The sequence below is a fragment of the Saccostrea echinata genome, unplaced genomic scaffold (genome assembly GCF_033153115.1).
Source record: "Saccostrea echinata isolate AGI-Se365-2 ecotype Australia unplaced genomic scaffold, CSIRO_AGI_Sech_v1 ptg000029l, whole genome shotgun sequence".
In the NCBI taxonomy this organism is placed as follows: domain Eukaryota; kingdom Metazoa; phylum Mollusca; class Bivalvia; order Ostreida; family Ostreidae; genus Saccostrea; species Saccostrea echinata.
The window spans coordinates 31,541,875-31,567,462 of record NW_026889778.1 but is presented as its reverse complement, the minus strand read 5'-3'; the positions used below and the strand labels follow the sequence as shown (position 1 = coordinate 31,567,462).

The 25,588-nt window shown below is 32.3% G+C and overlaps 1 protein-coding gene across 2 annotated transcripts in view; it reads left to right on the top strand.

Annotated features, from left to right (window-relative positions):
- LOC133195808 (neuroglian-like) overlaps window positions 1-25,588 on the top strand; it is a 594,903-nt gene that overhangs the window by 301,938 nt on the left and 267,377 nt on the right. For both annotated transcript variants that reach the window (XM_061331757.1, XM_061331758.1), the window contains exon 14: window positions 18,919-19,289. In XM_061331757.1, the coding sequence (XP_061187741.1) occupies window positions 18,919-19,289 (371 nt within the window). The remainder of the gene's footprint in view (window positions 1-18,918; window positions 19,290-25,588) is intronic.

The following is a 25,588-nucleotide window of genomic DNA, read 5'->3' as shown; positions in this document are numbered from 1 at the left end:
TAGATAAAGCCTTGAAATTCCAAAGGTAGGTCGTCATGACCTACATTTTAGAGGAAACACTCTGAGAACCCAAGATGATTCTACGCCAAATTAGTAGATGAGAGTAGGTCATGGTGACCTACTTATCACTTATCATTCTCTGAGGACCCAAGATGCATCAACTAACTAAGTTTGATGATTCTAAGCCAATTAGTACCTGATATATTTAAATATAGCCATAAAATTTAAAAAATAGGTCACAGTGACCTCCTTTTCAGTAGACTAACTCTGCAGACCCAAGATGCATCAACTGACAAAGTTTGATAATTCTTAGCCAATTAGTACCTGAAATATTTAATTAAAGCCATAAATTTTCAACAATAGGTCACGGTGACCTACTTTTCAGTCAACTTTTGTCAGTTGATGCATCTTGAGTCTTTGGAATGTATCAACCTAAAAGTATGTCACTGTGACCTACTTTTACAATTTCATGGCTTAATTTGAATATTTTCAGGTACTAATTGGCTTGGAACTACAAACTTTGTCAATTGATGCATCTTGGGTATTGTCAGCCAAAAAGTAGGTCACTGTGACCTACTTTATGAATTTGATAGCTATTTCAGATACTCATTGACTTAGAATCATCAAACTTTGTCAGTTGATGCATCTTGAATCCTTGGAATGTATCAACCAAAAAGTAGTTCACTGTGAAATACTTTTGCAACTTCATGGCTAAAGGACAAGGTTCATTTGATATAATATTTGGCCCTGAGAATTTCTAAAAAATTAAAGTTTACGCTGAATCAAAACTTTACATTGAAAATAAAGGTTGGATATATGCTTGTTAAAAAAATAAATCCAAACTTTGAGAATGTGTCCCCTGTATACTGTTTATTCTTGGTCAAATCTTGCACGGAATGCGTATTTCCAGAAAAATCGTTAAAAATCAGAGACTTAAAAGCATTTTTCAATAGGTCCGCATTATATCACCACTTTGAAATTTTCACAAATGAAACATCGATTTGAAAGCATTTTATATGCAAAAAATTACGATGGTGATATTGTGCGGACCATGTTTATTTTTAAAAAATGTGTTCATTTTACAGCATGCAATACACATGCATTCGACGGTGTTTTGCTAGATCTAAATATTATTGAGAATATACCTCGCCACATATCGCTAAAAATCCTTTAATATAAAGGATAAAATTATCACATCAATGTTTTGAAGATCTGCTCTGTACTAATTCTTTACACGTTGCTTGAATTCAGATACAGATGTACATTGGGCTCTATATTAGTATAACGTTATAAATCTAGCATCTTACTTCCGCGCCCACTAACTAAGCGACAGTTGTCCGAGTTAGACGATATCTGGACGTTAGGTGGTTGAAAAAAGTAGCAGTTCAGAAAAAAATTTCAGTATTTACAATTGTCATATAATTATTATTTTACATTTAGTTTATTTATAACCCAGTGCCAGTGTCCATAATCATGTCAAGCTGAACACTATAAAACAATTTATACGTCATTTTTGAAAATTGATGTCACAATGGTTTCGCCGATCTATTTGGCCTGTTGGAAAAATGTACATGGACATGACTTTTTTGAGCTATTATAGTGAAAATTAGAGGCTAAGTTTCCAAGATAGAATAGAAACCTGGCAAAATATCACAGTAGATTTAACAATGCGCCTCTCAGTATAAAATATATGTGCTATGCTATATGTAGATCAGTTCCGAACATAATCTAGATTGTCTTTTATATTTTATCGATGACTTCAGCTACCTTTTTTGAAGAGTTCCTTAAAACTTATCCATAAAGTCATTATACATCACATAAAAGTATTTTTTCACATCATTTCTCGAGATGGTCAAAAAAGGGGTAATATATAGCATTTTATGTACACTTAATAGCGATTACATAAAGGTTAGATGTATTAATATTTACATAATGTAAAAAAAAAAAAAGGAAACAATAAACTTGGGGGGTATAAATTACTACATGAGTGATAATATCGGATGGGAGGGGGTCGTGTCCAAATGCTCCTCTTATATTTATATTCTTAATATCACTATAGATCGACAGACCTACATGTATAATTGTATATAGAAACATAATATAGAAGTAACGAATGGAAGATGATAAAAGTGTTTTCTTTTGATTGTCAAGAATCACATCGTTTGCTTGTTCTCCTTCTGTATTAATATCCAGAAAGCATTGCCTATCTGCGAGCACATGCAAAACTTAAATTCTGACTTGTTTACTAAAACAGATATTAATGTTTGCTAAGAAATGATAAGTATATATCCACTGATATCTGTGCATATTAAGTGAAATATTCTCGAACAGGACTCGTACATGTAATGCAGTGATCGTAGAAAATATAGCTGATTTTATTTTTGTTAATTGTTACAACTCAAGGGAAAATTTTAAATAAACTATATACAGTGTGTCATAGAACATAGAAACTGATTATTAAATGCATATACAATGTATAAGCAAGGATAAATGAAAGGATTTATTGTAAAATGAATTCCATGGTGCTGGATTTTGTAGAAAATGTCGTTTTCACTGGTTATTGAAATAATAACTTCCAGGATATCAATATCAACAATCTAGTACGTACATGATCTAGCACAGACGTGCCGCCCCCCCCCCCCCCCCCCTCGGTTAGAATTTTTTTTCTTTTGTACATTTTGTTTGCTTAACCTGTTTACATGTATAAGTTAGTAGTCTCAATTTATCCACCTGTAACGTTCAGGCACGTATGTTCAGAGCTGATTCGAATTGGAAAAATGTTTCATGTCGAAAAAATCTTAACTTACCCCCTACATGGGTAAATAGTAAAGTTTTACTTGAAATTTCACTACCACGATGAACATAATGATACTTTTCGCACATCAACCTTTTCTTTTTTTACTTTTTAATTTTTGTCATCTTGAAAATTAACACTGAATTAATTATCAATAGAATGAATGTAGAACTATTTTGCTTTAATTTCTACTATATATGTGATTCAGGAACTATAAATATTTCATGTAATCAAAGCTCTCATTGAATAGACCCCCCCCCCCCCATAAAACATGTAAAAAGTATCAACTGTACTGTCTGCTTTCTTTCCCCCAAATAACAAAATGAAATTAATATTGCTTTCTGTTTGTTGTTAACAAAGGGCCATCTACTTTCAGGGATAACTTAAGTTCACAATATTAAATTGAGGTATTCTTAACATTATATTAGACCAAGATAAAGTAATTGAATACAATATTATCAATGTAAGTAAACAACAGTGATTTCTGTTCACTAACACTTGATTGTCTTTGAACAATTTTCCTGGGGAAATAAGGCAAGCACTTTATCCTAGAAATGAACTAGATTAGCTCATAATGTACACCTTTATACGTGTATGATAAAATGTTCTCAAAGTCTAAAAAATGTTTTTCCTTGGTGTTTAGAACTTCCTTAAAATATGCTTGCACTTATAGGTTGTCGTCACAAAGGTATCGATTACCTAGAGGAAGCAGCAAGGGATCAACATGGGGGGGGGGGGGTATCTGGACCCCATCCCAACACCCACCACTTGTGTAACCCTGACAAAAAAATACTATAGTTAACTATAGTTTACTATAGTTAACTATACTATAGTGATAACTTTGACACTATGGAAACTTTGATTTACTTTAGTGATAACTTTGACACTTTGATTTACTATAGTGATAACTATGAAAACTTTGATTTACTATAGTGATAACTATGAAAACTTTGATTTACTATAGTGATAACTATGAAAACTTTGATTTACTATGGTGAAAACTTTGATTTACTATAGTGAAAACTTTGAAAACTTTGATTCACTATAGTGATAACTATGACACTGTAGTGATCACTTTGAAAACTTTGATTTACTATAGTGATCACTATGACACTCTAGTTATCACTTTGAAAACTTTGATTTACTTTAGTGATAACTTTGACACTTTGATTTACTATAGTTAACTATAGTATTTTTTTGTTAGGGAAAATTTATATAGTAAAATACCAAAAAATTGAAGGGGTAAGGGCCAAGAAAACTGTGTAAAGTTTGTAAGATATGGAGGAAGGTAAAGTGACATCCTCCTTTCAAAGTAGGTTTTTCAGGTTTGGGTTATTTTTTTTATTATTTAAATAAGGTTTTCTCCTTTGGTTCGATCTTTTTTTTTTTGGAGGGGGGGGGGGGGTGTTGGTATGGAACACCTCTCTCCCTTTTCTGGGAAAAATAACAGGAAAATTCCTCAGTTGCGCTGTTACATTTTTCCATGAGTCGACATTTCTTTTCCGTGAAAAATCCCTCTTTACCATGAAGTACTATAGTATTTTTTTTCTTTTCCACGATTCGACATTTCTTTTTCATGAAAAATCCCTCTTTACCGTGAAGTACTATAGTATTTTTTTCTTTTCCGCGCAATTCTCTATTAACCAGTTAGTACCTTTTGCTCCTTGTCTACCACGGGGATGAATTAATGTAAATTAAAGTCTCTGAAACATCGTTAAAAAGACTCAATAGATTGTAGGTCATCTATGCATTAACCTTTACATCTTCACAATGTCAATGTATTGTGAAATTGTTCCTATTTAAAAAGTTTGTGAAGAGAAACGATATCACAAAACCTTGACAGTGTGAAGATGTATTGGTTAACACGTGTATAAAACACCTTTAAAACATGCCCTCTGTTCAATAACCCGTAGATCTTTATATATTCACGTGTTGGAACAAGCTGCATTTTTTAAAAAAAATGATAAATTAATAGCTGATAACTTCGCCGTGGAATGTTTCAGAAACTGCCGAAAGAAAAGAATGAGTGAAGGTTCGCATGCCTCTGCCTTTAGATCTGGACAGCGCAAATAAAATATTATAATAGGTAGACGCAGGTCAACTTATGTAAATCAAGCCACAGAAAAGCAATGTCAAGTACTTGCGGAGAAGTAAACTGTTTTGTTTTTTTTTTTTTTTTGAAAATATAATGCAGATAGGCTGGATCTTGCGATCCATACATACATAGTATTACACACAAAATCATTTTCTCGAACAACTGCATTCAAAATCAAAGAAAAAGTTGAACGGTCCTTTAAGTATTTTTTTACAAAGCTTGGCAATTACGTTTCGTCAAGTTAACAAACAAAGCCAATAACTTTGCTTGTGCCAGTGCGAAAAGTGAGAACTCTGCTTAGAATGTACTGTACATGTACACCCCTTTGTTTCCCTTATGATTCAAAAATTTTCAAAGCCAACCATACCAAATGCTATAAAGATTTGTCTTTAATAATGAAAAATAATTTAGTAAGCATGGTATGCTATCATATGTATACCGATACATCGAATTGTACGTTTATGAAAATGAGATTTAACAAACGTACATAATAAAATATACATATAAGCTGGATTTATTTTAAAACATGACGTTCAATTCTTGTTCATGACGTCGCATAAAGCAACGTCAAAATATTGCAATGTTAACGTAAACTATATGCTACCTTTACTTTTACACAAAACATGAATAAAGCTTTGTTCATGCATACATTGATAATTTCATGAAAATATATACTCTCTCAAAGAGTTTTGAGGAATATTATTTAATTTTGACATGGGGCCGAATTTTGCACCAAACGCACCTTGTCCTTTAAATATTTCAGATATTAATTGACTTTGAATTAGGGGTGATTTCAAAAAAAATGACCAAACGCATATTTATCAACCCACACTAAAAATACAGGCAATGAAAATAGATTTCTATATCTCAGCATATGTCTTTAGATAGTGTCTAAATACCTGCCAAATATCTCGTTGATATCTCAATTAACAAAAAAGTTATGCCCAAAAATGATGCTAAAATTGTCAGGATTGCAACACCTTTTTCTAACATTTTGAAATTTCAATATTTTTTGGAGATCTGTGAAATAAAAAATAATGCTTCATGTTGAAAATAAAGACTTTCCTGATAATATTCAAAGTATTGAGCTTTAAATGTGGACTGTCATAACTTTTGTTTAATCAGGTTGTGGTCATGCTGATGTTTAAAAAAAAATGTTATACCATGTCAGGAGTGCAACAGAAAAAATGTAGTGTTGCCAAAAAAACATCAATTGTAAAATTCTGATAGAAAATTAAGACAAAAAGGAATTTTGGAAGTGTAAAATAATAACTGATATACATTTAAAACTTAAAAATGTTATATAAATCACAAGCAGCATTAATGAGAGTCAAGTATATGTGCATACCCAAAAATGTCAGGAGTGCAACATTTGATGTTTTGCTCCCAAGCATGAAAAAACTATTATCATTATATGATTTTCTGATTTTTATTTTGGAAAATAAAGACACAAAGAACATTTTTACCAAATAGATTTATCAATTACAGGATCTGTCTGTGCTTCAGATCCATATTTCGATGGTCAGGAGTGCAACACATTTTTTTTAAAGATTCAAGTTGTGTGACGAAAAGACTTCTTTTCATGCTTAGAAGTATTCATTAATTAATAATGATCTTTTTGTATAATTTAATGCTAAATTATTGACAATTTTATTATTAAAATCCTTCCTTTTTCAATTTTATCAATTCAGATGTGTTTTTATCTTTTTTGTGATTTTTTTAATGAACGTTAAAAATAAACACACTAAAACATTGTCATAAAATTCAAGTAATTCCTCCTCAACTTCACTGAAACAACAGAACAAGTTCTGACGTAATTTTCACTTCACAATTCTACTTTAAAGGCCCCAATGCTTTTGGTCAGGAGTGCAACAAATATGTTAGAATTATAAATCATCCAATAAGAATATAAATAAAGAAAAAAATGATGAGTAGAATTTTTCTGGTTGGTTACTGTGTTTGTCTTCTAAAGGAAAATATGCTTTAAAATATATTTTATCTTCTAAATATACATTTAAGCTAGTTTTTTGGCATAAAGTAGGGTATAATTCCAGATAAAATGCGAATTTTAAATACTTTATCTGTTTTAATTATGAAGTATTGGACTATAAGTATTGCACAATTTCATTACCACTTGATGTTGCCAACACTTTAAGAATTTTTGTGTTCTATGGTTTTAATTTTAAACTTTACTGCAGTCAGGAGTGCAACAAAACTGCTTCATAATTACCGATGCTTTTTAACTATCTTTAATAAAAATTAAGTTGAAAAAAAATGCTTGATACTATTTGATGTTCAAAACACTATGTCTATCAACAAATTACAGAAATTTTACAGTCAATTCAGGGAATAGTTTTCATCATTTCACATATATTTTAAATACAATTTATATATATTACACTTTGCAAATAATCATGTTTTAAGGTCTTCAAAATATGAAAGACCTGCTGTAAACGATGAAAAATATCAACACGACAAATTGATTTACAAAGTAAGAATGGGTTATTGTGTGTTATAATTTTTAAAACAATGTTAAATAAAATACATATCAGATGTCAGGAGTGCAACACAATAATGTAACATAGGGTCACTTCAAAATCTAGTATTTTTCGTAAGAGAACTCATATATAACAATTCTTTTTTGGCTTAGATTTAAAGAACTGACTTGAACGGACAAAAAAAAAAATTGGGGGGAATTTTATTACTTCATATTTTTTTCATATTAAAACTTTTCAAACCAGAATTGAAAAAAATAATGTAAAAACAATCAAAAAGCCAATTTTTTGTCACATGTACAAGAGAAGATACTCATTCAAGGTCTAGATTTAATTATTTATACCCCTTTTACCATTTTGAAGCATAAAATCTATAATTTCTTGTGATTATGTATTTTAGAAAGTCTTTTAAGGTTTAATGATATTTTCTTTTTTCAAAAGAAATTTTACTAATAAAAATTCTGAAACTTTTTAATCCAATTGTCTATTCTATTGCCACTTCAGGATTTTAAACTAGAATGCATTTGCAATATGATGATATAAGTGAAAAATATGTTATAAGTAGTTGAATTTTGCCAAAAAAATTCAGTTTGGTGGTCAATTTTTTTGAATTCACCCTTATCAAACTTTGTCAGTTGTTGCGATGCTGACCTACTTTTGGAATTTCAAGGCTTTATCCTTATACATAGGTTACCAAGAGGCTTAAAACAGATATCATAGGTTGTACAATTTTCAGAAGAGCGATTCTAGGCCCTTGGGCCTCTTCTTTTAGTAAATACTTAAGAAATCATTTAAATTTATGAAGATTCATGAGGACATGAACTATGATGCTTTACGCCAGCATATTTCATAAAGCGCATTAGCGCTTCATGATAAATATGCCGGCGTGAAACGTTGAAGTTCATGTACCTCATGAATTTTCAAAAATTAAATTCATTTCTTATATTTACATTATTTTTCTGATGAGTTTCCACAAGTTACACCATTCAACTGTCATTTTTGAAGCAAAACAGTTTGCACTATAGTTTTGACGTCAAGTATGGTATTATGACATAACAATGGAGATATTCATGCTCATCTCTTGGTAGTTCATGAGAAAATGAACAATTTTCTAATTTGCAAATAATGTTAAGGAAAAATACTTCGAAATGTAAATATATTCATATATCTCATTAAATTATTTTGGATCACTCAATCAACTGAAAGATAAGTGTTATGTGATTTACATAAAATATATTTCCAGGGTATTTAATAGTTCGAGATGAAAAAAGATTTTCACTTTGTTTTAGATGGGCTAGTGCAATGCACAGAAAAAGGAAAAATAATTTATTTAAATTCATTTTTAGCTCACCTGGTCAGAGACCAGAAGAGCTTATGCGATAGTAAGGTGTCCGTCATCTGTCTGTCTGTACGTCAGTAAACAATTTTATCAAAACACTACTCCTCCTACAGTTTTGGTCTGATTTCAGTGTAATGTGGTACATAAGTAGACTACACTAAGATACTTAATTCTGTATATCGGTTTTTGATTTCAATGAATGGTGTTGCCATGGTTACTAAAAATAGAATTTTCTGGGAAATACTTGCAAAATGCTCTCTTCCTACAGTTTTTGTCTCATATCAATATAACTTAGCACACAAGTAGACTATACTAAGATGCATAATTCTGTGTATCGGTTTTTGATTTCGATGAATGATGTTGCCATGGTTACTAGAAATAGAAATTTCCTTGAAATACCTTCAAAATGCTACTCCTCCTACAGTTTTGGTCTGATTTTAGTATAACTTAGCACACAAGTAGACTACACTAAGATACATAATTCTCTGTACCAGTTTTGGATTTCGATGAACATTGTTGCCATGGTTACTAAAAATAGAAATTTTCTTGAAATACTTTCAAAACGCTACTCCTCCTACACTTTTTGTCTGATTTCAGTATAACGTGGCAAACAAGTAGACTACACTAAGATACATAATTCTTGATATCTATTTTTGATTTCAATGAACAATGTTGCCATGGATACTAAATATAGAAATTTCCTTGAAATACCTTCAAAATGCTACTCCTCCCACAGTTTTGGTCTGATTTTAGTATAACTTAGCACACAAGTAGACTACACTAAGATACATAATTCTCTATACCAGTTTTGGATTTCGATGAACAGTGTTGCCATGGTTACTAAAAATAGAAATTTTCTTGAAATACTTTCAAAATGCTACTCCTCCTACACTTTTTGTCTGATTTCAGTATAACGTGGCATACAAGTAGACTACACTGAGATACATAATTGATGTTATTGTTTTTGATTTTGTTGAATGATGTTGCCATAGTTACTTAAATCGAAATTTCTGAAAAATTGTTTTAAAATGCTACTCCTGCTATGGTTTTAGTCTGATTGCAATAAATCTTGCCACAAAAAGAGACTAAACCAAGGATCATTATTCTATTTATTGCTTTTGTAAAGTTTCAAGTCCAAGTACTACTTTTATCTTCCTTTGTAAGTACAACCAGTAGAGCTACAGTCTCTTCAGAGACTTCTGGTTATTTTGATTATAATTATTAATTTATACATGATTCAATTTTACTACTGAGAATAAATTTTTAATTTAAAAAGAATGACCTTAAAACCTTTGACTTTTTCAACACAAAACTATTTTTTTCAATATAAATTGTAGTGTTGTTACGATAGTTGCCGACTATCAAAAAATTGTCTCTAAAGGCAGCATGTTGGCGACAATTGATAGAAAACTTTAAAATCCATAGTCGCTAATTTTTTTTTTTCAAAATAATAATTTTTTTATGCAAACCGGTTTATCTTTTAACATTATTTATGATTATCAGAGGACGTTCCTCTATTTCTGCAGGGATGTGTAATTAGCATTGCCCGATGCCGTATCATTTTGGGGGGTCCAGCTAGTGGTTTTCTGCATGGAGGTATCCCCTCAGGGAGTAAAAATTCAATTTACTGGCATAATACATGAAAAGCATGACAGATATTTTCACTCATTTTTTGCTATGAAATATTCCAAACCAATGAAAAATTTCCAATCCACAAGCTCCTAGTGTTCCTAAATCTCCATAATCTTATTTTAGAATTACCTGACTTATTTACTTGCAGTTCCAAAAACTATCGTTTTTTTTTTTCGTAATCCGAATTTCCTCCATTCCATTGTTTATGGTAAAGACATGTAGATATCCCATTAAATTATTTATGATCCTTCAATCAACTGAAGGACAAGAGTTATGTGATTTACAAAAAATATATTTCCAGTAAATTAAATTGTTTAAATTGAAAAAGAATTGCTTCATTTTAGATGAGCTAGTGCAATGACTAGTTAAAGGAAAGATAATTTATTTAAATTCATTTTTTATTAATTTATATATAATTCAGAATTAAACTTTAATTTTAAAAAGAATGACCTCAAGATCCTGACTTTCTCAACAATAAAGTATTTTTCTTTAAATATTACTTGTTCCTCCCCCCCCCCCCCCCCATATTTGGGCTACGGTAGTACTGTTTTTTTACTGGAGGCTTGTGATTTTATTGCTGACAATATAGCCCCATGGGCTAGTGCTTGAAATTTTTAATTGCACACCCCTGTAATTTCTCTTGCAAATGGTGGATAAATTTTCCTACTAGGCATAAACTGAAGTTAGTCTCGCAGATTTGTATTGAAATATTGTTTTCATTTACGAGAATATCTGAATATTTCATGGTTAACTTTATTTAATTTAACTTTTAAATTAAAGTTAAAACTATCAATCATATAATCGATTGTATGCTACTGATTCAATTTGATAATCGATAGTAAAATTGGTCCGATTTTGCAACACTGATAAACTGTTACTCTCCCCCCCCCCCCCCCCCCCCACATTTGGGGTAGTAAATTTTTACTTGGGGCTAGTAACTTTATTCCTGCCAAGTACTTGATTTTTTTAAAACACCAGTCAGTTAGACTTGTACAAAATAGATGAATAAAAACAAGACAAAAATTCTGAATCTTTGTATATTAAATGTTATTTAAAGAGCAATAGACCGTCCAATCTAAGAGGGTGTGAATTGTAATGTTATGTCTACAAGGTGATAGTGACTTCTGGAAGTGTGTTAGCTCTGTAAAGTATAGGCAAGTACATGGATCTACTTTATTTGTTACTGAGTACTTGAGTACTAGACTAACTATTTTATTGATCGCTGATTATCCAATTCTCTTGCTTTTGGGCAACATATCTTCATTTACTAGCTTAATTTGTCTTGTTTCATACCTCTATTGATCCTTTATAGTGTTGCATTATACTCAGGTGACCGATAAGGCCTTTGTGCCTCTTGTTCACGTTTATGTTGCAAAGTAACTGTTCCTGGTTAAGGTTATTCTCTGAACTTCATAGATACAGTTTGATAAAAGTTAATCAACTGTGTCAAAAGAATTTTCAAATCCTGAGCTTTCATATGACCTTGACCCCACAATCCATTGTTTTGCATTGAAGAAAAAAATGTTCACAATATATTCTGTGAAGCCCGCTTATTAAAGTATACAAACAGTATATTCTCATCAAACTTCATGCACGAAGCAGTTTGGCAAAAACTTTTCAACCTGAGTCACTCAGGTGACCTATTGCTATCCATTTTTGTCTGTTGTTGTCCGTTAATGTTTGAACATTTTAATCTTCTTCTCTGGAACCCCTAAACCAATTTTAACCAATTTTGGCAGAACAAAAATTGTGAATTTCATGGTCCCCGTCCCCCTGGGGGCTAAAATCACCAAAATTAATGCAATCTTTAATAATCTTCTTCTTTACACCTGGACATCAAGCAGTCAAACTGTTGGCATGATTGTAATAAGCACCGAGTCCTCTACCCAAATTTTGAATTTCGTGGCCCCAGGGTCAGGGGTTCTGGTGCTAGGACGGGGCTATACAGATCATATAGTGAAAGGGCATTATTTCTTTGAAAAATTTTCTTCTTTGCTCCTAGGTATTAAACAAAGAAACTAAGTACATAGTTATGATGAAAAAGGCTGCCTCTTCCAAAATTGTGAATATCATGGCCCCTGAGTCAGGGGTTCTGGTGTTAGGTGTGGCTCTATTGATTATATAATGAAAATGCATTAATTAGGTCTTTCCACCTTTCTGTGGAAAGACCTATTGAAATTGTTCTGTTTATTAGGTCTTTCCACCTTTCTGTGGAAAGACCTCTTGAAATGCTTCTGTTTATTAGGTCTTTCCACCTTTCTGTGGAAAGACCTCTTGAAATGCTTATGTTTATTATTATTATTATTATTATTATTATTCTTTTTCTTCCCGGACTTTTGAAACCACAAGACTTATCGAAAAACTTTATTGTTCATGATACTGGATATTAAAAGTTATTCCGAAAAACGACCCAACGTGTTTGACCTATGACCTCTTACAAAGTTATTGCCCCTTTTGCAAGAATAGCTTGTTATCGCTACTCCTTCGAAACCATAAATCGTAGAGATACAGAACCTTCACCAATGTCTTTGACTACTTGAGAGGACTTTTCAATTTATTCATTGCGAAATGATTTGTCGACCCCTTCAATGAGTTATTGCCCCTGAAAGTTTTTGAAGTTTACAAATAATGAAAAATTTTCAAAACGATAAGTCGTAGAGACATGGAACCAACTGCATTAGATTCTTTGACCTCAGACCTTGAAATTTTTGTAAAGGTCAAAGGTCAAGGTCATTCAAAATTTGAGAAATTAAGCTCTTTTTGTATCTCTTTTGTCTTTCATTATATACTAAATCTCTTTGCATCTTTAATATGTACTCTTCAAACTATTTCAAAGATTTCATACTTGTCCCCTAAGATTTACCCTTTTAAAAGTTATTGCCCCTTTCATCGAAAACCTTGTTATCGCTACTACTCTGAAACTGTAAACCGCAGAGACACGAAACCTTCACTAATGTCTTCAGGGCCTTTAGACACAACTTCAATCTATTCAGTGCGAAAGGATCCGATGACCCCTTATATGAGTTATTGCCCTTTAACATCTTTGCTCTTACTATTCAACCTTATAACTTTGAAACTAAAAGTCGTAGAATCATGGGGTCAAGTGCAATGTGACCCTTGACTTATGAACTTAAATAATTGTTCAAGGTCAAAGGTCAAGGTCATTAAATTTTTTTTTTAAAATTTCATTTTTTCCATCTCTCAAGCCATTTCTTGTTTCTTTTGTATAAAAATAAACAATAGAGAGTTAAATATGAAAAATATATGAAATTTAAAGAAGGTGGAAAGACCTCTAATTGTTCGAGAACAATTAGTCTACTAGTTATTATTATTATTATTATTATTATTATTATTTTTCCGCTACCGCCTTTTGAACCGAAAGACTTATCAAAAAGTTTTATAGTTCATGATACTCGACATCAAAAGTTATTTCGAAAAACTACCCAACGAGTATGACCTATGACCCCTTTCAGAGTTCTTGCCCCTTGTACGAAAAACCTTGTTATCGCTACTCCTTCGAAACCGTAAACCGTAGAGGTACGAAACCTTCATCAATGTCTTCGACTTATTGAGGGGACTCTTCAATCCTTTCATTGCGAAAGTATTCGTCCACCCCTTTTATGAGTTATTGCCCCTGAAAGTTTTTGATGTTTACGAATAATTAAAAATTTTCAAAATGATAATTCGTAGAGACATGGGACCAACTGCATAAGATTCATTGACCTTTGACCTTAAAATATATGCAAAGGTCAAAGGTCAAGGTCATTGAAAATATAAGAAATTAGGCTCTTTTTATATCTCTTTTGTCTTTCAATATATATTAAATATCTTTGCATCATTAATATGTCCTCTTAAAACTATTTCAAAGATTTCATACTAGTCCCCGGAAATTTACCCCTTTAAAAGTTATTGCCCCTTTTACTGAAAAACTTGTTATCGCTACTCCTCCGAAACCGTAAACTGTAGAGACACAAAACCTTCACTAATGTCTTCAGGGTCTTTAGACACAACTTCAATCTATTTAGTGCGAAAGTATCCGATGACCCCTTATATGAGTTATTGCCCTTTAACGTCTTTGCACTTACTATTAAATCTTATAACTTTGAAACTAAAAGTCGTAGAAGTATGGGGTCAAGTGCAATGTGACCCTTGACCTTTGACCTTGAATATTTTTTAAGGTCAAAGGTCAAGGTCATTTCAAATTTTTAATTTTTTTCATTTTTTCTATCTTTCAAGCCATTTATGGATTCTTTTTGTATAAAAATTTACTTTAGAGAGTAAAATATAAAAATTAAAGAAATTTAAAGAAGGTGGAAAGACCTCTAATTGTTCGAGAACAATTAGTCTCCTAGTTATTATTTTTATTATTTTTCCGCCGGACGATTTTTTGTTTCAAGATCTATCGAAAAGATTTATAGTCCATGAGAATATTCTCTGTAAAAGATTTTTGCAGTTGACCCTGCTTAAATGAACTTTGACCCCTCAAAGAGTTATTACTCCTTTCGCAATAAAAGCTTGTTATCGCTACTCCTTCGAAACCGCAAATCCTAGAGATATGAAACCTTCACTAATGTCTTTGACTAATTTAGAAGACTCTTCAATCTATTCAATGTGAAAGTATTCGTCAACCCCTTCAATGAGTTATTGCCCCTGAAAGTTTTTAAAGTTTATGAAAAATAATTTTTTTTTTAAACGATAAGTCGTAGAGACATGGAACCAACTGAATTAGATTCTTTAACCTTAGACCTTGAAGTTTATGTCAAGGTCAAAGGTCAAGGTCATTCCAAATATGAGAAATTAAGCTCTTTTTATATTTCTTTTGTCTTTCAACATATACTTTATATCTTTACATCATTAACATGTACTCTTAAAACTATTTAAAATTTTTCATTCTTGTTCCCTAAGCTTAACCCCTTTAAAAGTTATTGCCCCTTGTGCGGAAAACCTTGTTATCGCTACTCCTCCGAAACCGTAAACCGTAGAAACACCAAACCTTCACTAATGTCTTTAGGGTCTCTAGACACAACTTCAATCTATTCAGTGGGAAAGGATCTGATGGCCCCTTATATGAGTTATCGCCCTTTAACATCTTTGTGCTTACTATTAAACCTTATAACTTCTAAAGTATAAGTCATAGAGGCATGGTGTTAATTGCAATGTGACCCTTGACCTTTGACCTTGAATATTTTTTCAAGGTCAAAGGTCAAGGTCACTAAAAATTATATATTTTTTTTTCTATTTTTTGCAATTTTTCAAACCATTTCTTGTTTCTTTTTATTTAAAATTTAATTACAAAGAGTAAATATAAAAAATTAAGAAATTTTAAAAAGGTGGAAAGACCTCTAATTGTTCGAGAACAATTAGTCTACTAGTTCTTTGAATATTTTCTTCTCAGCTCCTGGGTATTAAACAAACAAAGTACATAGTTATGATGAACAAGACTGCTTCTTCCAAAATTGTGAAATTCAAGGCACCTGGGTCAGGGTTTTGGTGTTAGGGTGGGGCTCTATTGAATATATAGTTAAAAAATGCATTAATTCTTTGAATATCTTCTCTGCTCCTGGGTATTATTCAAACAAACTACCATATATACTCACCTATAAGTCAGATTCTTGGGAGTTAAATTTTGAACCAAAAGTCAATTAATGTCAGACTTATAGGCAAGTCCTAGAAAATTTTGAATTCTTCTGTGAGAGGAAATATAGTAATATTGTAACAACTCAAGGCTAAAAAAAAATTAAATACTTGGTTCTCAGGCCAGTTTTCTCAAAAATAAATGCGGGAGGGAGGCTTTTTTTCCTTTTTATCTCCTAAAAAACACGCTTGATTTTTGGTTGTTTTTTTTTTTACGATTTCAAAACTAGCAATTTTTAATCAACAGTGCTTCAACATTGAGTGTAGAAATCAAGATCACATTTTTCCTGATTCTTTCTCTTTCATTTTTATCATTCAGATGAAACGACGGCATCCTACCAACCAGACATGTGTTAAACTTACAGAACCCAACACTTTTAGTGATGCATCTGGTCAATTGCTTATGTAACACAACTAATCTAAGAGTGTTTCAGCACTATAAATAGCGCTTATGATTTTATTAAACATTGTCATATTTATCAGTTTTTGGTTTACCCACACTAAATAGAATCTGAGAATCTTGCTGACGTCCAAGTTCTGAGGTTGAGGGATCCATCTTTGATAACATTATTGATCAAGTTCTAGCATGGAAAAGCCTTCAGAAACCCCCACTTTGTACCATGGAAGTATTACTAACAGTAAATTTCAGTTATAGCGAAGGGGACCTGTGAAATTACTTTGCTTTATCCGTATAAGGGATTCATTAAATTTATATAGCTGGGGATCCAAGAAAACTTCGTTATATCCATGAATTCACAATATCCGTGTTCGTACGAAATGAGTTTTACTGTACAGCCATTCCCTTATGAATTTGCACTGAAATCAATGCCATCATAAATAAATTTATTCTTGATGCCTTATCCTGTTAATTCGACAGATATATTTTGCGATTTTTAACTAGGCCAATAGTCTGGATCATCTTGATGTTTGTCAAATGTTTTACTGATTTCTAAAATGCAGTCAAAATGCAGTCGGGAATTCCATATTTTTATTGGCACAACACAAGCGCATGAGAGAAAATTTATTTTATTCATTTTAGGATAAAAATGGGTAATGCGCATTGTTGAATGAGATGTAGGCGTGCCTGAGAACCAAGTTATAAATTTTTTTAGGCCCAAATGATAATTTTTTTAAAAAATCAAAACTTAATCTAATGCAGAAAATGAAGATCTGAGGTCACTACATGCCTATAAGACAAGTACTTAGAGATTCAAATAATCTTATATTTGTTTAAATTGTTAAAAAAAGATTTAATATCAATGTCTTACCCAAAATATACTTAAAACACCGGAAATACAAAAGATTATTAATAAAAAAAATTGGTAACAGATTTGGCAAAAAAACTGCACCGACTTATAAGCGGGTCAATTATTGATTATATTCAATAGACCAATTTCTTTGAAAATATTCTTTTCTGCTCCTGGTTATAAAGCAAAGATACTAATGTAATGTTATGATGAGCAAGAGTGTTTCTTCTAGAATTGTGAGTTTCATGGCCCCTGGGTCAGATGTTCTGGTATAGGGGTAGGGCTCTATTGATAATATAGTGAAAATGCATTAATTGTATTAAATAATCCTGTCTGCTCCATAGTGTTGAGCAGATAAACAAAGTGCAAAGTTATGATGAACAAGGGTGCTTCTTACAAAATTTTTAAAACTTGTGTGGTCCCAGGGTCAGGGGTTCTGGTGTTTCTTGGATGGGGGGTGCTCTTTTAATAATTGTTATACAGTGTGTATATAGAGAAAATGTGTTAATTCTTTGAAAATTTCAACAAAGTGCACAGTTATGATGATGAGGGTACCTCTCCCAAATTTGTGAATTTCATGATCCTGGGTCATGGGTTCTGGTGTTAGGGTAGGGCTATGTTGAATCTATGGTAAAAATGCATTGTTTCTGTGAAATTCTTCTCTGCTCCAGGGCATATTGGAGGGAAACAGAGTAAAAGTTTAATATGCAAGAATATTTTTACCAGATATTTTAACATCTGGACCATTTGGTCAAGTGTTCTGGTCCTGGGCAGGGCTCTATTAATTATTTATTCTACTTAGAGAAGTTATTCTCTTTTGCCATTAACTTTTGATAATTAATAACTGAAAAAGAGTATTTGAAAGGTTAATAGAATCAGAAAATTATACAAGAATTTGTATTGTATAATACAAAAAGTAGTTTCATAGTTTTAATGATTAAGTAGTAGATTTGTACTTAATAGATAAATAAAAATGAGACAAAAATAGCTTATCTTATTAAATGTTCTTCAAAGACCAAGAGAGGCTAATGTGAGAAGTTATAATATGGGGTTAAAAAATAGTACAGAAGCACAAATAGTTTGTTGATAGTCTGCATGGTGATAGTGATAAATGGGTGAATTAGAACTTAATTTATGAGTGTTACTGAATAACAGACTAAAAATTATTTCATTGATCATGATTATCCTATTTCTCCTGCTTTTTGGGCAACAAAGCTTCATCTACCACAGTGACTTTTTTTTAATCTATGGATCCCCTGAATTGTTGTATTATACTCAGGTGACCATCAAGGCCCTTGGGCCTCTTGTCATAATTTCCTTACCTTGACCTTCCCCATGACTTTAACCTCTTTTTTCAAGATATTTTCATCAAAAAGTTACATATTTACCTTTCCAGGATCTTGAGACTACTGTTCCTTTATTTTTCAATTAATTGAGTTCAGTATACGTAAAAAATATATAAATTATTCCTATTTTCATCATTTTTTAACATGAAGATACTTTTTTTACATGTTGCAATACAAATGTACCTTGGATGGTGCATTTCTCCATGGGCATATTTCTAGTTTACCTATGTCCTGTCTTTAGTTGCATTACAGAGGGTAAAAGTCCCATTAACAGTAACTAGTAACATTAGTTTTTTCTGCTTAACAAGAACTTTTTTATTGGTCATCTGTTTGTAGCACCTCCTTATCCTCCTGGTGAAGTAAGGATCACAAGTTGTGGAGACTGGAAGTTAGGACTAAAGTGGACTGCCGGGTTTAACAATTTCCTTCCTATTATTAATTATACTATTGAATACAGTACACCTTTTCACTCAGATGAGTGGATCTTTCTGTATCAAACTTCAGATAACAGAACACAAATTAATGGTTTACCTCTTTCTGCTGGTGTAGAGTACAAGTTCAGAATTAAAGCATTAAATGTAAAGGGATTTAGTATTGCATCAAAACCAACAATCCTGTGTAAAACAGATGCAAAGAAACCAGCCAGACACCCAGATGGCGTGAAGATAAAGAATTCCAAAGAAGGATATCTGTTTATAGAATGGAAGGTAATGTTATTTAGCTCATTACCAAAAATTTTGTTTAACTTTTTAATTCTTTTTGAGGACTTTTCTAGCTGCCGTATTCTTTTCTTCTGATATTTCCGTATAGCAGGTTATTTTAGCGGGGTGCTAATTTTAGCTTGTTTTGGTAGTAGCCGGCTAAAATTATAACCGCTGAAATATTCTGTATTCTTTTTAGTGTTCTTTTTCAGAGTGTTCGAACCCTGTGTCTGCTAAAAAATATTACGCAAAATTATTGGCATACCTTTGAGCCAAATTTTACACCCGCCAAGAAAACCCACTATATGGTATATTTGAATCCCCTATATAAACTGTACACTTAGTAAGGTTCAGTGTAATCAGTTTACACCTGCAAAGGATGAAATTACACCATTCAGATGACAGAATGGTTACTGAATGTCCACTGAAAGATCACTAAAAAGTCACTGAAAAGATTCTTTCCCGTGACTTTTCCCTATTTCCAAGTCGAGGGTTTCTGATCCACTCTGCTCCACATAAGGCCTCGACAGAATAGACTGACTTTGACGGGGTTTACAATCACGCCATTTAGTGAGATTACACATTTTGAACTCTACTGACCTCTGCTATTGACCAATCAGAGTAAGCGATTTAAATAGAGAATGTGAGACGATATTAAAAGTTGGTAATAAATTCGGCATAACTTAAACTCCAAAGCTTAGACAATCCTTTAACCTTGGTTATTTTATGGTAAAGACGCTTTAGTTAGGACTAAATCTGTTTATGATTTAATTTCAGGTAAGATAATTCAATGTTTTTGATTGGCTCATGCAAACTCCAATGAGGCCAATCAGAGAGTGGATTTCTAATCCCGTCAAAGCCAGTGTATTCGGTCAAGAAACCCTTGACTTGAGAAAATGGACTTTTCATGATCTTTCAGTTACCATTCAGTCGACTGAGTGGCAGATACATTTCAGATGCCTTTCAGTTATCTCTCTGTTGTGTATTTTTTTATTTAATAATTGGCTTATTTTTTAACTAAGAAATTTTATTTCATGCTTTCCTATTATAGTGGTATTAAATTAATCTATTTTAAATTTTTTTAAAAAAATGAACCTAAATAAAATATACTTGTGGAAACTGAAGGTCTAACAGGGTTCCTTCCACTTGATAATCTGTAGCCTTATCCATTACACCATGACATCCTCTTCACTACCTGCTGGTATAAAATCAATAAATTTGTAAAAATTGAATTGGGACACCAAGGTCACCTGTTGTATTGAGGAGTGTGTGTATAAATCTTGTATACATTTTGTATATTTTATATTAATTGCATGTATTTTTGGGGCAGACTGATTTATTACACATCTCTTATGAGGATAATGATAATTATCGGCATAGGGCACCTGCATGCTTTTTAAAGAAATGATTTGAAATAAATCTTCATTTTTTAGAACATTCTAAATTCTCCATCTAAAAAATCATGTAAAATAATTTTAAAGTGATATTTTTTAAAAGCTAAAATGTCGTTTTACCCCACCCCAAAAAAAGTTTGGGGGTATACAGGAATCACCTTGTCTGTCTGTCTGTGCATGTCTGGTCCATATCTTCCTTATGGAGGAACATTAGAATCTACTATTTCAAAAAAAGATTGTTCATGACCTGAGGGTGTGTCATGACCTTCATACAAGGTCATTTGGACAAGTTCAAGGTCACTGAAAGAAAAAGTTCATAATCTGTGTCCGGTCCATATCTTTTTTATGGATAAACTTGGTAAGTTCCTATTTTACACAAAGATTGTTTATGACCTGAGGGTGTGTCCTGACCTTGACCCAAGGTCATTTGTGCAAGTTCAAAGTCACTGACAGAAAAAGTTCATAATTTGTGTCCTGTCCGTATCTTTCTTATGGAGAATAATGTTCAGAGTTTCCACTTCACACAAAGATTGCTTATGACCTGAGGGTGTGTCCTGACCTTGACCTATAGTCACTGTCGAAAAAATGGATAAATAATTCATCCATACTTTCCAAAAGAGAAATACTTGAAAAATTGTTACAGTAAAACTTCTCTAAACCGGCCAGCTGCCGGACTGAAAAAAATGGCTGGACTAGGGGGGTGGCCGGTTTACCGAAAATTTAGCATACTGAAGATCTGCAGATTTACAGTACTTGCAGAATTATAGTATTAATATAGTATTCATGGCTAATGTCGTAATAAACATTATACAACAACTTTTCAAGCTAAGTAATTTTGAGTAAGATTGACTTTAGAAAATTACACAAGCTGTACGTATCACTGCATGTGGAATTATCTGCCAGGTACTAGGAAAGGTATAAAATTGCTATCTCATATAATTGTCGGTCGTCAACACGTGATTAATTATCGGCGGGTACCTAATGTATACTGAAGGTCTAAAAATTCATGATCATTATTTAGTTAGTAAGGATAATTTCGACATACCTGTTGATTTTTTAAAGATTAATTTTTTTAAATAAGAACAGAAAAAAACCTATGGAAAGGTTCTTTATTTATCATTTGCAAAAAAACTATCTCCATACCTAAACTATCTACATGTATATGCCTATCGCTTAAGTCATTAATAAGGAACAAGGTATGGTCTCAATACAAATCTTGCACTGTATTTTTCATGTCATATTCTTTTCTGATTTACAACAGTCATATACTCAACTCATATTTAAGCCAGTTTCAAAACTTTTTGAAAACATTAAATTTTTAGGGCACAATAAAGCCAAAACCGTACCTTCTTCTTTGTTTTTACTTTAGTGAAAAGTAAATAATTAGAACATTTCTCAGAAAAATTCCTGTTTTTTTCATCACAAAATGTATATTTTGATAAACATTATTAGGGCTTTTCGCTTTCAGGCGAAAAGCCCTATTGTTTTCGTCTTTTTTATTATTATTATTATTATACTTAACACTTTTTTCGTTCAGCGTTTAAGGAGTACCTTTGAAAATAGGTATTTTGTTTTATAATCACTAAAAAGCTTAGATAAATGTCTCCCGTATGTAATGTTTTGAACTTCCGGTTTACTCACTTCCGGTTTCAACTAAAAAAAAATTGAAATTTCTAGAGAAGCTAAAATCTTTCTCATTTTTAATGACTAGACTCTCAAATTCAAGATATAAATTCTAGAGATCAATACCTACAAAAAAGTAAGCGACGGTGATTTTTGACCATAGATACTTTTTGAGATATGAGACTTCAAACATTGAAAAAGGGGGGATGAAATTTTTAAAAGTCGCAATTAAGGTTTGAAAATTATTTTGACCAATGAAATACGTTAAGACTAAAAAGTAGAACATATACTGTAAGTTTCATATAGATCCGAGCCGAACTTCCGGTTTTAGGGGTCTTTGAAAATTGTCTATGGGAGTTTCTATGTTAAATTGAAATCAGTCTTGGCACGTTTTCTCTTAAAATAATCAAGATATTCTTGTGAGATTTTAAGTGTAGAACGCCCTTGATATGGTTCCGACCTCATTAGGTCATGAAAAAGAAATTCGGGAAAATAAGGGATTTCTAGGGCCCAACATTGAAAACATACTTTTTCCTGTAATTTTTTTATTTCTTAATGAATTTCTAAACATTTTTCTATTCTGGGTTCAGATCAAAGAGAACAATCTAAAAATTATGGTCCGTGGGGTCACTTTTTGACCCCTTATAGGAGTTACAGAAGACTGAAATAATGTAATTTTTATTTATTTGAAAAATAATGGAGTAAGAGTTATCTCCCTTTGAATATCAGTTAACAGGTTTACATACTTTTCAGGTTTCAAGTTTGGTATGCATATGACAAGTACTTCCGGTTTTATGAATCTCTAAATTTGTCTATGGGAGTTCTTATGTTAAATGGAAAATTGCACATTTCACGATATCTCTTAAAGTAATCAAGATATTCTTGTGAGAATTGAGTTATATAATGACTGTGATATTGTTTCAACCCCTTTAGGGTTTGAAAATGAATTTCTGGAAAATAAGGGATTTCTAGGGACCAAAGTTGAAAACTGACCTTTGCCTATAAGTTTTTTAATTCTTAATGAATTTTTGAACTGTTTTTTATTCTGGGTTTAGCTTAAAGAGTGCAATCTAAAAATTATGGTCCGTGGGGTCACTTTTTGACCCCTTAGAGGAGTTACAGAGGACTGAAATAATGTAATTTTTTTTATTTCAAATATGATGGAGTAAGAGTTGTCTCCCTTTGCACATCTGTTGGTAGGCTTACATACTCTTTAGGTTTCAAGTTTGGTATGCATATGAAAAGTACTTCTGGTTTTATGAATCTCTGAATTTGTCTATGGGAGTTCCCATGTTAAATGGAAAAATGCACATGTCACGATATCTCCTAAACTAAATAAGATAATCTTGTGAAAATTGAGTGATATAATGACTTTGATAATGTTTCAACCCAGTAAGGGTCTGAAAATGAAATTCTTAAAATAAGGGATTTCTAGGGGCTAACATTGAAATCAGATTTTTCCATGTAACTTTTTTATTTCTCAATGAATTTTTGAACAGTTTTCGATTCCGAGTTCAGCATAAAGGGTACAGTTTAAAAATTATGGTCCGTGGGTCACTTTTTGACCCCTTATAGGTGTCTTAGAGACCTGATATATAGTAACCTTTAGTAATTTTCAAAATAACAATGTAAGAGTTACCCCCCTTTGCAGAGCTCTAGTGAGAACTACACACTCTTTAGGTTTCCATTTTTATAAGCTTCTGAAGACTTGATCCGGTTGGATTATTTCTTTTATGTTTTTCATTTTGTTAGAGTTATTGCTCTTTAAGATCCTTGTGATTTTAAGCGTCGAAAAGCCCTCCGTTTTTGTTGAACGACAAAAAAGGTCTAGTTGATTTTTTTCTCATCTTTTGTCTTTGTTCAGTGCCCAATTCTGAGGCCGCTTATGTCTATGTAAAAGTATGATGCAACATGGGCGCGATATTTTGTTTATTCATTATGTGTTTGGTATTTTATTAGGTTACCTGTGTCACTCAGGTGACCTATTGCTATCCATTTGTCTGTCGTCGTGCGTTAACATTTGAATGTTTTTAGCTTCTTCTCTGAAACCACTCAAACAATTTAACCAAATTTGGCATATAGCATCTATGAGTGAAGGGGAACAAAAATTTTGAATTTCATGGTCCCTGCCCCCCTGGGGCCCCAGGGGTGGGGCTAAAACCACCAAAATTGATGCAATCTTTAAAAATCTTCTTCTTTTCTCCTGGACATTAAGCAGTCAAACTGTTGGCATGATTGTAATAAGCATTGGGCTTTCTGCCAAAATTGTGAAATTCCTGGCCCCAGGGTTAGGGGTTCTGGTGCTAGGGTGGGGCTATATAGATCATATGGTAAAAGTGCATTATTTTTTTTAAAATCTTCTTCTCTGCTCCTGAGTATTATTTAAAGAAACTAAGTGCATGGTTATGATAAGCATTGATGCCTTTTCCAAAATTGTGAAATTCATGGCCCCTGGTTCAGGGGCTCTTTTGTTAGGGTGGGGCTCTATTGATTATATAGTGAAAACGCATTAATTCTTTGAAAATCTTCTCTGCTCCTGGGTATTATTTACACAAATTAAGTGCATGATTATGATGCACAAGGATGCCTTTTCCAAAATTGTGAATTTCATGGCCCCTGGGTCAGGAGTTCTGGTGTTAAAGAGGGGCTCTATTGATTAAATAGTGAAAAAGCATTAATTCTTTGAAAATCTTCTTTTCTGCACCTGGGTATTATTTAAACAAACTAAGTGCATGGTTATGATAAGCATTGATGACTTTTTCATTTCAAAATTGTGAATTCCATGGCCCCTGGGTCAGGGGTTCTGGTGTTAGAACAGGGCTCTATTAATTATATATAGTGAAAATGCATTAATTCTTTGAAAATCTTCTTCTCTGCTCCTGGGTATTATTTAAACAAACTAAGTGCACGGTTATGATAAGTAGTGATTTTTTTTTTTTTAAAAATTGTGAAATTCATGGCCCCTAGGTCAGAGGTTCTGGTGTTAGGGCGGGGATCTATTGATTATATAGTAAAAATGCATTTATTCTTTGAAAATCTTCTTCTCTGCTCCTGGGTATTATTTAAACAAAGTGCATGATTATGATGCATAAGGATGCTTTTTCAAAAATTGTGAAATTCATGGCCCCAGGGGCAGGGGCTCTGGTGGTAGGAAGGGGCTCTATTGATTATATAGTGAAAATGCATTAATTCTTTGAAAATATTCTTCTCTGCTCCTGGGTATTATTTGAACAAATTAAGTGCATGATTATGATGCACAAGGATGCCTTTTACAAAATTGTGAATTTC